General features: G+C 41.5%; 1 protein-coding gene and 1 long non-coding RNA gene across 3 annotated transcripts in view; one reads left to right on the forward strand and one right to left on the reverse strand.

Annotated features, from left to right (window-relative positions):
* SLC25A36 (solute carrier family 25 member 36) overlaps positions 1 to 10,138 on the reverse strand; it is a 34,535-nt gene extending 24,397 nt beyond the window's left edge. The window contains exon 1 of one of the 2 annotated variants that reach the window (XM_075158152.1): positions 9,899 to 10,138. In XM_075158152.1, the coding sequence (XP_075014253.1) occupies positions 9,899 to 10,098 (200 nt within the window). In that variant the 5' untranslated portion in view covers positions 10,099 to 10,138. The remainder of the gene's footprint in view (positions 1 to 9,898) is intronic. The other variant, XM_075158153.1, reaches the window with a different exon arrangement.
* Positions 10,139 to 10,424: 286 nt separating this feature from the next.
* Positions 10,425 to 16,196, forward strand: part of LOC142085805 (uncharacterized) — a 30,593-nt gene continuing 24,821 nt past the window's right edge. The window contains exons 1-2 of the long non-coding RNA XR_012674826.1: positions 10,425 to 10,796; positions 12,070 to 12,159. This is a non-coding gene — a long non-coding RNA (uncharacterized LOC142085805). The remainder of the gene's footprint in view (positions 10,797 to 12,069; positions 12,160 to 16,196) is intronic.

The following is a 16,196-nucleotide window of genomic DNA, read 5'->3' on the forward strand; positions in this document are numbered from 1 at the left end:
TTCAGTCTGCCACTCGTTTCTGTGAGCAAGCCAAGGCAAGCCGTGCATGACTTGTGCTGACAGTGGAGTTACTCCCATTCTGCTAGAGCAGAACACAGCCAAGAACATACTGCCTTTTAGCAGCTCTGCTTAGAGGATTCTTCTGGTGCTTGTTCATAACCGATTTATTAGTATCTACACTCCTATCTGTTTAACTACAATCACATACAGCCTCTAAGGGAAAAATATCAAATCCACAAATTCTGATTCCAAAGACAACCTCAAATTCCTTGACATTACCATTACAAAAAAGTGCTTCCCTTGAACCTTTTCGGGGATCAGTATTCTTAACTTTGCCAAATACACTTCTTAAAACTATGACCAGGACACTATATGCACCCCTTCTAAAAAACAAAACAAAAAAATACCAAGCAAAAAACTAAACCCAGATTTAAATAGGGTATTAATTAATGCTACTAACAACTCAGTCTGAAATCCACTAACACACAAATGCAATTCCTACTAAATTCAAAGGGCCCAGCATTCACTTCTCTGATGCAGTAACTAGCGCTGGTGTTGATAGTTATCAGCTATTTGGTTGTAACATGACAGGCTCAAACACCCCCAAAACCTTTAAAAAGCTGTAAGACTTGTTCAATAGTATTCTTTAAATAATGTCTTCAAAAATGCAAAGGGGAGTTCAGTACAAATTAGAAGTAATAGCTAAGTCTCAAGATTCCTACAAACTTTCATAGGAAGATAGCTTTTAGTCTATTGCAGAGAATACCAGAAATTATGGTAGTTGTTAGCACAGCACTGCGTCCTAAAAAACTAATCTGTTTGTATGAATTGAACTGACAAAACCAAACAGCTGCAAAGTAGGAAAATGTTTGATGATGTTCATTTAATGCTCCATTTAAACCTAGGGACCTAGAGGTATCCTATTACTAAGCCTAAAGGCATCTTGTCCCACCCCTAACTCCAACATTAGACTGAAGTCTACTCTCTTCCAAGTTTTAATTGAGAAAAGAAATCAAGTTTCTTTGTCAGTCTGGAAAAAAGTGTTCTCACAGGAAGATGGAAGACAGTCTTCGAGTGTATGCAGTAACAGACTGACACAGCTTTTAGAGTAGCATGTTTAAAACATCTCTGAATGAGCAACTCGCTTACTTTTCTAATGGTAAGCTACAAATAGACTTTTTAAAATAAGAGTTGCAGGAAGAGACAGACTAGATGTGCTGATATTTATTTTAGCCAGTGTTGGAAGCAGTAGGAGCCTGTAACATGTTATGGTTCATGACATGAATACCACATGAGAACCACAGGTAGACCAGCCCTCAAAACAACTTGACACGGAGCTTTACAGTTTGAACATCTTCAAGACAGACAGCAAGTTACTGTGTTCCCTGCAGTTCAACAGCAGACACTGCTGTATGGTAATGTGCCTGTGCAGGCAATGTAGGAAATTGGCTTTAGAGATTATTTCCTTTCTTGCAACCCTGTTTCTGATCCCCTCGAGCCCACTCCCTTTAAGATCCTTCTTGATTTTGGACAGGTTACATGAGGACTTGTTTTCAAGCAACAGTAATAGCAAGTGAAAGCATGTGGTATGGTTTATATTAATGAGATAAATACTATGGAAGGGGGAAGAAAGGAGGAGGAAAAAACTTGGCCTGCATTCTTCAACAGGGTTTGGAATTTGGAGCCTTTAATGCTACTGGCTTCACAGCTATGTCGCACTGGAAAAATTTTCCGAAGTTGAAGATTAACACTAAGCTGGAGTTTGTGTCCTGCATGCTCTCCTGCACCACACCCAAATCACCACAAGGGATGCCTGACTGCAACAGCACTTCTATCGGACATTCACTGTGGATGGGTTAGAAATACTTCATCCAGCAATGGATTACTAGGTTACTAGGGAAAAGGGGAGACATACAGCTACTCAATGCTTGTTCTTTTTAAGTCTGCCTACATCAAGTGTTGTTCAGTAATAACCAGCTGACATAACAGCAGCCAGCACTATTTTTACACGCATCACAAGGAAGCAGCATACCAACTGCCTCCCTTTAAGAACTGGGCACCCTTTATTGCACCACAGTCTGCCATTCAAGTAATTTCAAATAATCAGCACTCTTGGCAGTTTCTTACTGTTGTGTTGTTGGGTGGTTTTGTTTTTTTTTTTTCTTTGGTTTTTTTTTTTTCCCCTTCTTTAAACAGTTTAAGATGTCTCAACTGAACCTGAGAGTATTTTCAATGTTTTCCACTAACTATTGATAGTTTAGATTAAAATTCTCCTCTGTCCCCTATCTTCAAGATCTCAAATTGCTCCTTACAAATGAAGCAAGCAGAGAAGTTTTATAGTGCTATGTGGTTCTGTATTGCTCACAAACAAGTCTTTGCAAAATCCCCCACTTTTACTTCTGTCAAAACGTAATACCTCACTCTCCCAGCTCTCAAAAAGCCCCATACAACAGAGAAAGCATCTGGAATTGAAGGACTGAAAGAAAAAGTCCCCAAATGTTGGGGAACCAGACCTTGCTCAGTAGTCACAAGATCCACTGAGTTTGAATTGAACCACTAAATGAAAGCATAATCCAGGAGCTACACTGATTTATCTAGTTCACTTGAACTTTAAGATAAACACTGCAAGGCTTGGCAAAAATCTGTTTATGAGAAACTGCCAGTAAACATAGCTTGTAGGTAAACAAAGAAGAGAGACAATTCAATAACTATGCACCCTGTACAAATAAGCAACTTCTAAGAAGCATGCCAGCTGTTCTGTCACCAGCATCAATGACAGTGTATTTTACTTAGAAATATATTTCCGGCCTTGCTTATTTAACACACTACTAGAAATACTGTGAAAGAGACAGCTACTTCTTTGTCCTCCAAGTCCTGGCAGGCCATTAACAGCCAGCCTCCAACTTAGCAAAAGTGTTCTATAAATTGCCAGCAGACTGCCCCCACCATTTCTGCTACCCTCCTCACCAGCTCAAATTAAGGGGAGGTTTTTTAGTTTGTGGCTTAACACAAATTAGGGAGTAGCACAATTTGGAAAAACATTTTAAGAGATAGAAAATTATTAGATTTCTTCTCCTCAATAACACAGGTGGAATTTTATAAACTACTTAAGAAATTTCTACTACCTAAAACCACTCTGGGCTTCAGTATCTCCTAGTGCAGTCATGCACTAGGCCCAACAACTGTGACTTGTGAGAACACTTACTAATGCATAACTTCTCCCTCCACGATTAGATGAGTTTCACGTGGTTGAGTGAGTAAGCAACTACACTCCTGCTGGCAGAGTATAAACTGGAAGAGAAGGGCAAAACCTGACACACTCCTGTGTCTGAATGTTTACAGCAGTTTCTAATGAATGCTGTTCAGAAGACCACTTACACATCTTACCTATCCTATATTTAACATTTGCCTCTAATCAATGATGTTTACTACAAGCCTTTTTCAGCTTTGCCAAGTGAGTATAAGAAAAAGTTGCAAAGCTGACTTTCATCAGAAACACCTGATCATATAAGGGCATGAGAATCTACCTGTAGGTCCCAAGTAATTTGAAGGGAAGAGCAAAGATCAGTAGGTAAATCCACAAAAATAAACACACAGGTAAAAAAGGAAGATTAAAATCCCACTACTATTAACACAGTCAAGTTAGAGAATTAAATCTGCAGCTTAAACTGTACAAGAAGGCACAAGAGACATTGCATTCAGTGAAACAGATACAGATATGTGTAGTTACCATCTAATCTGCAGGATTAAACCAGTAAAACTAAGAACAGTTGTCTCTACTTGACATCTCTTGGACAAAAGAATCTAGGAAGACGGCAATGCTCTCCTAAACTGCAGTTTATTCCAGAAAGCACCCATGCAAAAAAAAAACAACCACAAAAACCCCCACATTTAATTTGACCCCTAATTTGCATTTAGAAGTCCATCACCTCACCAGATTAACAGAAACAAACCTGGAACTATTTGGGCTTTAAACTCTGCTAGCAATTCAACACAGATACAGTATTGACAACCATTTTCCCCAGATAAACCTGTATTTCTGAGACACTGCAAGGAAAGAAATATGCACATGCTTCAAAAACCTAATCCTGTTTGACATTAAAATCCCAGGTTCTATTTCCAGAGATGGCTGCACAAGAAAACCTTCTTTTATTATTGCAAGTTGAGGGTATTTGCTAAGGAATCACTGCGTTTGTCCAGAGTAGTTGTGTATCTCCTACTGTTACCTTACGCCCCCGCAAGTAAAAGCGGAGACAGCTCCACCATGGATGAGGGTCTCAACTTCAGTCACTGGACTGCCTGTAAATGCTCCAAAACAGATTAATATTCCCAATGCCAGTGTCAGCTGACGTAGAATTGAAACTGTCAGTGCAAGAATTTTTTTATTCCTTCACATTACTATGTATTTTATACAAATAAAAGATGAGGCTGCATAGTGCTAGTTGCAGATTCACCTTTCACAGTATTTGTAACCACAGCCTCAAAGACTCAAAGATAACCCTTGACCCTGTTATCTTGGGTCTACATTCATTCATCTATTTTACCAGCTGTTTCTCTTTCCTGTATGAAACTGAAAGTTCCATGCAAATACTGGCTGCCAAGAGAAACAGCAAGAAAATTGAGCTCAAAACTCTGTCAAAAGAAACAAACCCCAAGCCACTTGCAAACAGAACTCCTTCTAATTTCTTCACCACATACTGCAAATTCAGGTCCCAAATCTAACAGCAATTTCATAAAGCTGTCTTACAACACATGAGTAACTTTCTCATCAACAGATAAAGTTGCAGGTTTAGATATTAAGTTTACAGTATCCGTCTTTTGAGGGTATTTAACAGCTTTAGCAAGCACAACTTTCAGAAACAGCAAGAATGTATCTCATTAATCCTGAATATTCAGGGTTCTCCTGTTATTATACTACTAAATTTGTATATTATACACCTTTCCATGTTTAGCATTAATATGATGACTAGGAGTACTGGCAGCCAGAAACCCTTAACCCCCTTACTCACCAATTATGTTTCTTTGCTGAAACTTAGAAAGTGTAAGTTAAGCTAACATCCTTAACCTAAAAATACTAATCAAATTTGCTATTTCTAATTAACAGTGTAAAAATAAAATTCCCCTGATCCACTAACATATAGAAACCTACAAGTGAAAACAGGAAAAATACCACAAGGGGAACAAGCATCACTGGGTTTCATTATCCAAAACAAACACCAACACATACAGTGTAGCTTCTATTAGGAACCAGGGTAAATATATATTTACAACATTTGTATTAAGTAAAAATAGCTGAAAATATCTAGAAGGAAATATGAAAAACACACCAGCTTCACAGTTTCTCAAGTACTGACCGCAATTTTCATGCAATTTGGTAACCTCATTGAGCAAAACCCAAGCTACTCAGTGCTTTAAACAAACACTGCTTATTCCCCACAGAAGAGTATCTGAACACAAAAATAACCTGAAGTTTGGGCAGGAAGGTACTAACCTTCTCCTATGCCTTATAACAGGAAGAACTTGTTCTGAAAGACATCCAGGGTTATGCCAGGAATGTATTTTAGGGTAAGGAAAGTCCAAGTGCTTGGCAACTCAGTTATGGCTCAAGTGGCTATTTTCTGAAAGGGATTAAAAAAGCCCCTATCATCACATTATCTGCTACATTATTAACTAATATCTTCTTTAGTCAAAAAAACCCAAGGGTCTTTCACCTTTACTTCATACATTTCAACAAGTGTCTGATCTTTCTGAAGAAGTCAAACATTTATCTTAAATATATTTTGAGTCTTAACTATTTCAGCCACTGCAGGGATTTGCTAAGAACCTCTGTCAGACAAAGAGTGATTTGAATTAAGATCAATTTGAGACAATTCTATAATCAGGACAAATAAACAGAGATTCCTCCCTATACTCCCTCACATATTAAATTAGAAAACAGCCAACTTTCTGCAAGAAACACCAAGAGGAAAGAAAGAATTAAGAAGTAAACCTGAGACTGTCCAACCCTGAACTCAGAAAAGCAGCTGTCTACCTCCTAAACCAAAACGGTCCTTCTTTTTGCTGAAGAAACAAAGCCCAGGGAAGTTCCCATGCCTTGATGGAAGCTTGTATGATACAGAATTACTATCATAAGCTTTATAGAAATGAAGAATAAATCATGAAAACCTGGAAATTATTTTTGTAGCTAACACCTGAATTTTCACTCGATGTACCAAATATGATTGCAAGCAGGTATGTCCAAAACATACTAATCTTTCCTATCAAGTAAAACATTAAGATCTTTCTACTACTTTTTCTGTTAAGTAGTCTAATAACTAGAAAAGCATGTAACTGTGTAACTTACATACTTGAACTAAAATGTTCCTCTAAAGCCTACATTTCAATCACAAGACTTTGTAATTTAAGGATGCAGAATGTTCAACTAATTCTTCTCCTTGGTTTAGAATAAAAGCACCTGAGTTTGTATTACCAACATGCTGTCTACAGTGACAACAGCTGCTATTTGACTAGGAGATAGAAAAACAGAAGATACACAAAAAAATCTACAGTTTGATTCCTGAAACAGAAGAGCTCCGAGCAATGCAACCAAGTAGCTCAGAAGGAGGGGGAAAAAAAAAAAAAAGAAAAAATCAAGTTTCACCTGAAGCACAATTTTGTATCATGATCCAAACACTACTGGTGCCCAGCTAGTTCCTGCTCCCACAAGGACAAGATACTATTAGCAAATGGAGCTGTGGTAACTACATGGTTTGTAGAAACAGAACCTGACAAATAGGGGCTAAGTAAGATTTCAAACATGTCACAGCATGAAACTGAATTCCAGGTACACTATCGATCCATTCAGGTATGCTCCCTGCAATTACTCTTCAGTATAGAGTGGACAATGGCAGTTTTGAATATAGCCTAGAAAACTACGCTTTAGGTGACAGCAAAGTTACTGCTTGGAACCAATTGCTTACAAATTCTATCAGTTAAAACTGCTTTTCTTTAAGGAATGTGTTCTTAAAAGTTAGTAATTTTTTTTATTAAAAAAGATTTTTTAATTTTTCTACCTATCTTATTTCCTGTAAATGTGATGCTCTTCTCATGCTATGTATTTCCTACTTCAAAATGTGATTGCTGTTATTTTTACATACTGAACTTCAGAGAATATCCTATTTAAAAAAACTCAAGAAGGTCCCAGTAGTACCTGGGGGGGTGTTGCATGTAAAGTAGTACTTTGTTGATGTATTGGCTAATGCATGAACTAGTCCAGCAAAATGATTTAGATGAGCTTTCTTTTCTAGAAAAAATAATGCACCACTTCAATTCAATGACAGTACTAGAAACTACATTAAAGCCATTCCAAAATGAGTACTAAATTATTTCTTTTTAGACTTAGAATTAGTCTTTCTATCACAAGATACTGGTTGTATTTACAAGTAACATGCAGTTATGAAACACAGATGGGATTCTTAAAAATGAAACTACTTGAATAAAAACTACTTTAGAAAAACAGATCAAGTAGTAATTGCTGAGTAATTCCCTCACCATCACTGCCCCAGTGGCCAGCACTGCTAAAAGAGTCTATCAAACCTGTTGGGAAGGGATAAGGCTGCAGAGATAGGAAAAAAGGAATGAAGGGAAAAAATCATTAGAAATATGAAACTAACTCCCAACATAAACTTATAATGGTCCAGAAGTATTGCAGTTTGACAGTTGTTGAATCGGTCATGAAACAAGCCAGGCAGCTACAGAAAAATCCCAGGATGGCCCCACCTACATTACTAAACCAGCAATATCATCAGTTATAGTTTCATTACAGAAAGCAGGAATTAAAGACCCTACAGATTGACATAATCATGTTGTTTCCGTACAGCCTCCAGTGAAACCTAAAGGAAAACAAAGCTTCCTTCCTTTTTCTTTAAGTTTCACTGAAGCCTGAAGATCACTCAGGTGATCTGTAGTCCACCATGCTCACAAAGTCGTCACAAGATGACCCTGCATAACTTTCCTACTGCTACATGAGACCAAATATACACTGTTAGCTTTGCTGAACTAAGATTACAGGAAATGTGTGGCACATGAGGAAACGGCATTCAGCCTTTTCCTCACAGTATAACCCTCGACCCAACTGGCCAGCAGCTAACCATAAACCAGACTTCTCTGCAAAAAATAAGAAATGAAGGAGTTGAGCTGAGCAATCTTCATCCGGTCTTAAGTTCCAGGTTTATAAACCTGTCTCTATCATTACGCAGAATTCTGCCTAGTAATCTCCCCTGTGCAGGGGTATCAAGTGCTACAATAAGGCAGCATTCCTTCTACTGCTTTTCTGAATGTTTACAAGGATGTGAATTCTGAAGAAAAAAAGTACACGCTACCACATCTTGGGCCTCCTGCTGCATAATCCCTCTGCTCTTAAACAGAGTGCCAGAAATCAGGGGGGTGAAAAAGCACCCACATAAGCACTAAATCAGGTGTGTAACAGTGAAAACCTGCAAAGTGTGCCAGAAGCAGAAAACATGGTCATGTGTATCCAACTCACCCAGACCTGCTCAGAGCAAACACTACATTCTTCTTCCACCTCAAACACCCCAGTCCAGAGTCAGTGAGTACAAATGGAAATCCAAGCTTCAAGCTCTCTCTCAAGATGGAAAGTACGTTTGGGATGCAAAATTCTTAGTCTGTCACTTCTCCCACTTCCACACAGCCATGCTCACTTCACAAATAGACTTTTATCATTACACCAAACAGGATCCCAGCTTTCTCTTTTAAGCTAGGTGCTCTTCCCACTTTATCCCTGGAGGGACCGCAGGCTGTGTGATCACAGACATCCTGAGCATTACAAAGCTTAAAAAGATGAAGACGGACTAACACCTGTGAAGGTACAAGAGTTACCTCAAACCTAACCAAGGCTACAAGGGGCACATCTTTACTTCTAGCTATATTCTTCCCTCTGATTTCTTCTGTCTTCGTGGATGGAAAGCTGCACGACCATGTCAAGCGCCACACCTAAAAGCAGTACACACCAGAGTGTTGAAACGTATTCAAGTAACACAGTGGCCCTTCGACACCAACGTTACCAGCTAGCCATTTCTAGACTGCTGAGAGGACAGGCATATTTGGGCAGCCTCTCCGATGTGGTGGGGGAGCCCATGCACAGAGGCCTCAGTGCGTTCCTCCACGCCAGGTAAGGGACAAAATCCTGGAATAGCGATCAGAGAGAAGGGGCTATTTTTAAGGGAAACCTTCACCCCCGCTTCCCCCAAGGGCCCACGTACCACCCGCACGTTGCCCGTGACAAAACGCACCACCCGGGCCGGGCCCGCCAGGCACCGCACGCCCGCGGCGTGCCCAGGTTCCCAGCGAGGGCCCGCGGCGCCTGCCCGGGCAGCCGGAGCCCCCACAGGGCTGGGCCCAAACGCGCGCAACCGGCCCGGGGCAGGCCCGGAAGGGCCTCCGGGAACCGGGCGGGAAGCGGCGCGCCGGGCGCGCCTCAGCACGGCCTGTCGCCCCCCCCGCCGGCCCTGGGGACCCCCCCTTCTCCCCCGCATCCCCTCAGGCACGGGGTGAGGGGGGGGCAGCCGCCCCTCGCAGCGCTCCGGGGACGCCTGTGCAGTCCTCCCGCCCCGGCGGGGCCCCCGCGACGCCACTGGGCAGCCGCTCCAGGCCGCGGCCGAGCCCCCAGCTCCCGCACCACGCACGGCCGCGGTCCCCTGCTAGGCCAAGCCGCGGCGGACGGGTTCAGCAGCGGGACAGGAGCCCCGCAGCCCCAGGGAGGGGGGACGGGAAAACCCCGCGGGAGCCATTTCCGGGGTTACAGTGACAAGAGCGGGGGGGAGCAGCCGGGCGGCACCCACCACACGTCCCACTCCGCTAGCGGAGCCTGTGGGGAAGGAAGAGGGGCGGGCGGCCCCACCTGAGAGCCCGCGCGGAAGGGCCGGGACTGGTACCGTGGCCGCTCCCCCGCCGGGTGGCGGCTTCACCTACCCGCCGGCGAAGAGATGCACCAGGGTGTCCCTCTGGCTCATTCTCGTCGCCTGCACCCGGGCGGCAGGGAGGGGTGCCGGGCGCTTCCGCCCCGCGCTCGGCCGAGCCGCTCCTCGCGGGGCTCAGCATAAATACGCACCGCGGCCGCGCGGCTTCCTGCGGCGCCGGGGCGGGGGCGGGAGGAGGGGGGGCGCGCAGCCGGGGCGGGGCGGACGGCCTCGCTCCGCCTCCCGCTCGGAGCCGCTGAGGCAACCTTCGGGGCGCGGGGGCCTTCCTCATGAATATGCAATGAGCCCCCGCCGAAATTATCAGGGTCGCTATTGGCTGAAAGGGTGTGACGTCACCGGCGGCTCCGCCTCATAAGCTGGGGGGAGGAGGCTGTTAGTGGCTGGCCTGAGGCGGGAGCTGCGGCCGCGTGGCGCTGCTCTAACGGGCTCGGGCCTCTGGTGCGTGAGGCGTCTCTCGGGGGCCCCTGCTGTAAATGTCTCTCTTGGGAACGTCCTTTCCTTTTTCCCTCTCTTCTAGGGGGCTTTACGTGCAGCTCTCTGAGGCCCGCTGCCCGCCACGGCCGCTGGCTCGCCTCCTGCGGTGTGTGCTGGCCCTGAGGGAAGGTCACGCACAGCAGCCACAGAAACTATGGGGAAGAGCGACATGAAAAATGACCCTGTCCCCTCAGCGTCCAAAAGCAGTGGTATTAGCAAGGCATGTAGCGGCCTTAGTTTTTGTTTCTTCTTGGTTTTGCACTATAGGTCATATCCTCAGCTACTGAAGCAATGCGTCTCCACAAAGAGGCACCCAAACACTGGCGCCTTGGGAGTGTTTCTGAAGTGAGTATCGTGACCTATTGGATGACTTTTGTTTTTCTTCAAAAATACATGGGTAAGGGAAAATAAAAAATGCTACACAGGAAAATTCTTAACATTATGTATAAAATTGTTGTCCAAGTCAACACTTTGACAATTGAAACACCTAAAAGCAAATAAATGACTAGCTAAAATCTTCATGAATGTCCACATAATAAATACAGAATTTTTCCAAAATATAAAGAGCTATTTCCTAATAGCATAACAATTTTTAATTTCTGTATGAACAAAACAAACATCCATTCTGAAGCAGTCATTTCTTAAAACAAAAAACCCCTCTGAGAAGGTCAGCTGATGTGGAAGACACATAAGCTAGAAATGTAATGGGAGATTTTGCAGAAGTGGTGGGAGCTGAGGAGGAGGTTGGGTGGGAGAAGGCTTGGAGAGATGTGAGATGTGGAGATGCCGGGCAAAAAGTAGTTACAGTGAACTGAGACGAGTAAAAGTAGGACGATGATTTTGCATCGCTATTCCATGCAGTATGTAGTTGAAACTAGTGAAGAAATGAGTGAGAATTGTTCCAAAATAGAAAGACAGGCAAGACTCTCAGAAACCTGTAGTATACATACATGAGAGATGTTAACATTCAAGAAGTGAGAAAGGAGCATGTGTATCTTGGCACAAGATGTCACATAGGAAAGGGTAAATTTATTCAAGTTAATTAGAACAGTTAAATTAAACTCTACCAGTGATTTTGTTAAATGCTGCATGAAAGATGGTCATATGCCAAATACTTCATTTGAGGTCATGAGTCCAAATTTTTTCCAGTTCTCTCAGTAGCTTGAGAGGGAACAGAAGATGGGTTTTCTGCAGGCTATGTGATGCCTTCAAGTGCGCACGTGTCCCAGTAAACTCAAAGGAAGGGTAAATACCATTTAAAGACTCTATCTCTATGTAGGTGAATGCCTAATCTGGGAGCTATTAACTTCATCTGGCACTTATGGCTTGCACTGTGATAAATTAAAAACTGTAATTTGATGATTTTTATGAATATTTATTGTATAGGATAAGTAGAGCTATTGAAACATTTTATTTACAGTATTAGATGCTTTATAATTTTAAAAAAATTGTATCTTTTCATAGAAACTTCAGATATTCCACTGACACATTTAAAAGGTCCAAACTGAAATATTTGCAATTTTTATTAGGAGTCTGAAGCACTCTGATTCAAAATGATTTTGCAGCATTTCTTGAGAGCTGTCTTTAACACTCCTTTTTCTTCTATTCTCCTTGCTAGGCTGGACTTTCTGGCTGGACTGCATATCCCATAATGTTTGATGGATATGGATTCTTACAGTGCATTTCCCTTTTCATCCATCAGGGAGAGGTAAGTGCGGAGAGGAAAATCCACATGGGATCACACTTGAGAGCCCAGAACATAAATGAAAGTGTCCAAATTTTATGAGGTCCCATTTTCAAAAGATCTTATTCATCTGAGTCTTTGTAAGATTCTATTTTTTTTTTCCATAATTTTATTGCAAAACCTGAGTAACTCTCCTACTGAATCCTCTGTCATTTTTACCTCTTGATTCTTTAGAAATAATAAAAAAAAATGTTCTGTTGGGTTTTGGACTTACTTTTGCTATCTATTCAGTGTAACTAAGGTATGTAATAGGACTCCACAAAGTTGCAATAAGGAGAAAAACGCATGACAAAAAATAAAGCCCTGGTTCCTACGTTTTCTAGCTCTGAATTTTTCTCAGGATACCATCCACATAGCATGTGCCGCACTTTTCCTCTTGTAGTCTTTGAACAGGAAACACCCTTTCTTAAATTTAATCAACGTCTTTTTGTGTAAAAAAGAGCCACAGAAAAACTTTCCTACCTTTCCTGATACAGCTATTTTTTCTTGCTCTTTTATGGCAGCTTATGGTGGGATATTCTTTCCATGCAGCAGAATTTCTGTTGCTATTTTTCAATTAGGTTTCTAAAAATTACATTTGTCTTTCTATGCTGAACTACTGTGTTGGATTCTTGCTCTTATTAGGGTTATAATGACCCTCTATTTTTCTCATTTATATGACCACATTACACAAGTTTAGAATATACAGGAAATGAGATCATAACTGCCTTTGAAACATGGATTTAGTGTAGTCATGGCTTTGTTTGCCCTTTAGTGTTCTTTAGACAAGCACTTGCTATCTTTTGCCAGTGCCAAGGTTAACCCTCATAAAACAACAGAAAACAATTCCCCTGTGAAATAATATTTGTACTAAACAACCTATTTTAAAATATTTAACATTCTTAGATGCTCTGTTTATCTAAGTGATACAGTATTCCCTTTCCTGACCAAGCTCACAGAAATATGTTTTCTCCCTTCAAGAAATGTGAAAACAAGGTTTATTCAATTGGGAATTTTGATTCTGAACCATTTTAATCCACTTCTTTCTCCTTCTATGAAGTTCTCCTGCTGTGGGATAAAATTATTTATTGATATCGTGCTATAAGGGATGTATGTATTACATCCTCACGTGGAGAGAGGGAAATTTGTATCCCCAGGGACTCGAAAAGTAGGTAGGATCCTTCAGTCTCTGGCAAATTTCTCAAGTTGGTGTGAATGCAAAAACCCCCCAAAAAACAAAACCCCTTTCATGTTGATGAATGGAGAACTGAGGTTGAGGAACAGAAGACAGTGACACAGAGCTCACCTAAGGCCCAGGGAATCTCACGTGAATAAAGCATGCTGCGTATGGCCCATGGTGCTCTTGTGAGCTGGAAGCAGAGGCCAGCCACACTTTCAAGGCCTCATGAAGCACAATATATGTTATCAACTTGCTGGCCCTGAGTAGTGAGATGGAAGAAACCAACTTCCCTTGAGCAAGGCAATCTACAGAAGTTGCTCAAAACAAAGTAAGAGGCACACTTGTGGTATGCTGTGTTTCTTCTTCTTCCTGGTTTCCTAATCTCTTTTATGCCTTCTTCAAATGACCATCCCATCCACTGTGCTCTGTTTCTCTCCAATCATCATGAAAAGCTAGAGGAGGTGTCTTAAGATATTCCATTTAAATGTATGTATTCAGGAATGATAAGATGTGTAGAATAAAAAATTATGAACACTCAGAATTCAAGCCTATAAAGTTAAGTTTTTATTCACTTCCTTTAGTCTTCCTAATACTTCAAGAGCATATAGAAGAATGAATGAATGTAGACTATTCACAAAATTGTGGCCACTAACTTAATGTTCTCCTTTTTAAGTATTTTTTATTTCTAGGAACTCAACCCATATGATTTGAGAAACTGTCAGAGCACTTTTCATTTGGTAGAATACAGCATATTTTCTTTAAATTTCACAAACTAATACTTTGTGTAATCGCACTTAGTGTGGGCTATCCTGAGGATATATGAGGTTCTCCTTTATTTCTTTCAGAAGGAATAAGATTAAGTGCACAGGGAGTGAGGTGAGAGTGGAGAAGGAATATGCCTGCTGAAAAGCACAGTTTTCCAGGGCTTGCACCCATAGCTGCTCCGTTGCAGGGCCGGAGTTAGTACAGAGTTAGAACGTGTCTATGTCTGAAGAGGTATCACAGATGTTGGGTTTGGGGTTTCCAGGGGATTAAGTATTGGAAAGATATCCCATTAGGGAATCCTCGCATTTGAACTTTTGTAATGTTCCCCTCTCGTGGATGTCATTACAGAAGAAGGCTATGCCTGAATTTCCACTGCTTTCAGCAGTAATATTATTAGGAATGTTATTTCTGATGCGTTCGTTCTTCATCTGAATGCAACAGATTTTAATTTCAGTCAATCATGTATAGCATTTCTGGGCCCAGAATTATTCTCCTTCCTTTCACTATAACATCCATAACACAGAGCAGGCATGTCCAAAAGGTATTTCCCAGCACCTTAGCTACTTGCCTCCTCCAACTATCCTTTAAGTCAGCTAGGCAAAGCAAAATGCCTGTATCTTGTAGGATGAAAGTATGTATCAGTGAGAACTAAGGTGGGCTTAAAGGTTTATATACATTCAAGTCTATTTTCACTGCCTTGTGGGTGAAAATAACAGAGAACGTGTTTTCTTGCACAGTCTTTGTGCAAGTTAGGAACAGATTTTTTTAATCCGGTTAGTTTCCAGTGGTCCCTTGAGCTGATGGGGTCCCTTCATGTTTATCACCTGCATGTTTAACAGCTGCCTTCCTGCTTTGCTGTCATTTCATTTAAAGTGAATAGTAGTCAGCTGTAAGGTGAAGAATTGCAAAGCACAAGGTAAGGATTACAAGCCAGATTAATTATAAGGAGAAGATGAAAGACAAGAATTGTGTTCAAGAGTTTTCCATTGAGGTCTGTTTGAGCATGGTTCCATCAACTTCTGCAAAGGATTTATCAGCTTTGTATCAGAACTTAAAAATTGAGTCGTTCCTTTGCGGAGGAAGGGTCCACCCTAAACTAGGTGTAAACTTGGAGCCTTAGAGTGCAAAAGTCCTAGATCAAAGAGAAGAGGGAGGTGCAGGAGACAGTGTAGCCAGTAAGGTGCAGAGACTGTAAATGGTTCTGTGTGGTAAAATGCCAAACAGTAGAAGTTACTTAAGAGCCAAATGAGGAAACTGGTAGGAGGAATAGAAATGGCTAACAGTAGCTGGTACTGCAGGGTCAGCTGCAGCTCAGATGAGGCCTTGTTACAAGTACAGTAAGTGAGATAAAGCCCTAGGACTTGGCAGCGACAAAGTGTGAGTGGGGTGTTACTCCAAGGGGGAAAACAGTGAGCTGCTCTCACAAGGAATTCAGAAAGGAGACTTTAAATTACAACTTTTGTGCTTTGGAAAAGGAATAGTGGGTGACTAAGGCTTCCTGTTTTCATATGCTTTTCTGTGTTCTGTGAAGTGCATTTTTAAAAGTCATTTGATTCAACATTTGTGAGGGGATGAAGTACAGCTCATTAAACAGCCAGCATTAATTTCCCTGTAAGTCTGGCTGAGAAATGAGGCTTAACTTAGTATTTATTAATGACATTGAGAAATTGAACTGCTTCATTACTGCTAATGAAGACCTGGCAGAAAGGTTAAATTTAGATGTAAACTAAACCTCTGGGAAGAAACTGGATGGGTTTCTTTAGTATGTGGTATATGAGATCAAGACAGGTTTTCTTCCTTTTAAATACCATTTTCCTGATGTTTTATCTAGTTTGTTTCCATAAACTGTTCAAAATGGAGGGAGATGATGGTTGTGCTTTCACATACAGTGTTTCTTTTCTCTCTGCTAATATGTTCAGAGAACCTTTCAATCAAGAGGAAAGAACTTTAGACACATAAACCCCAAAATCTTAAGATTGTCCTATAAATAACTCGTTTTCTGACTTGTGCGACTCAGACTTGAATGATAAATACCATCAGCATAAATAGGTTTTTTGTTGCCAGGAGTTCGGCATAT

Source organism: Calonectris borealis, chromosome 9 (genome assembly GCF_964195595.1).
Source record: "Calonectris borealis chromosome 9, bCalBor7.hap1.2, whole genome shotgun sequence".
NCBI classification, from domain to species: domain Eukaryota; kingdom Metazoa; phylum Chordata; class Aves; order Procellariiformes; family Procellariidae; genus Calonectris; species Calonectris borealis.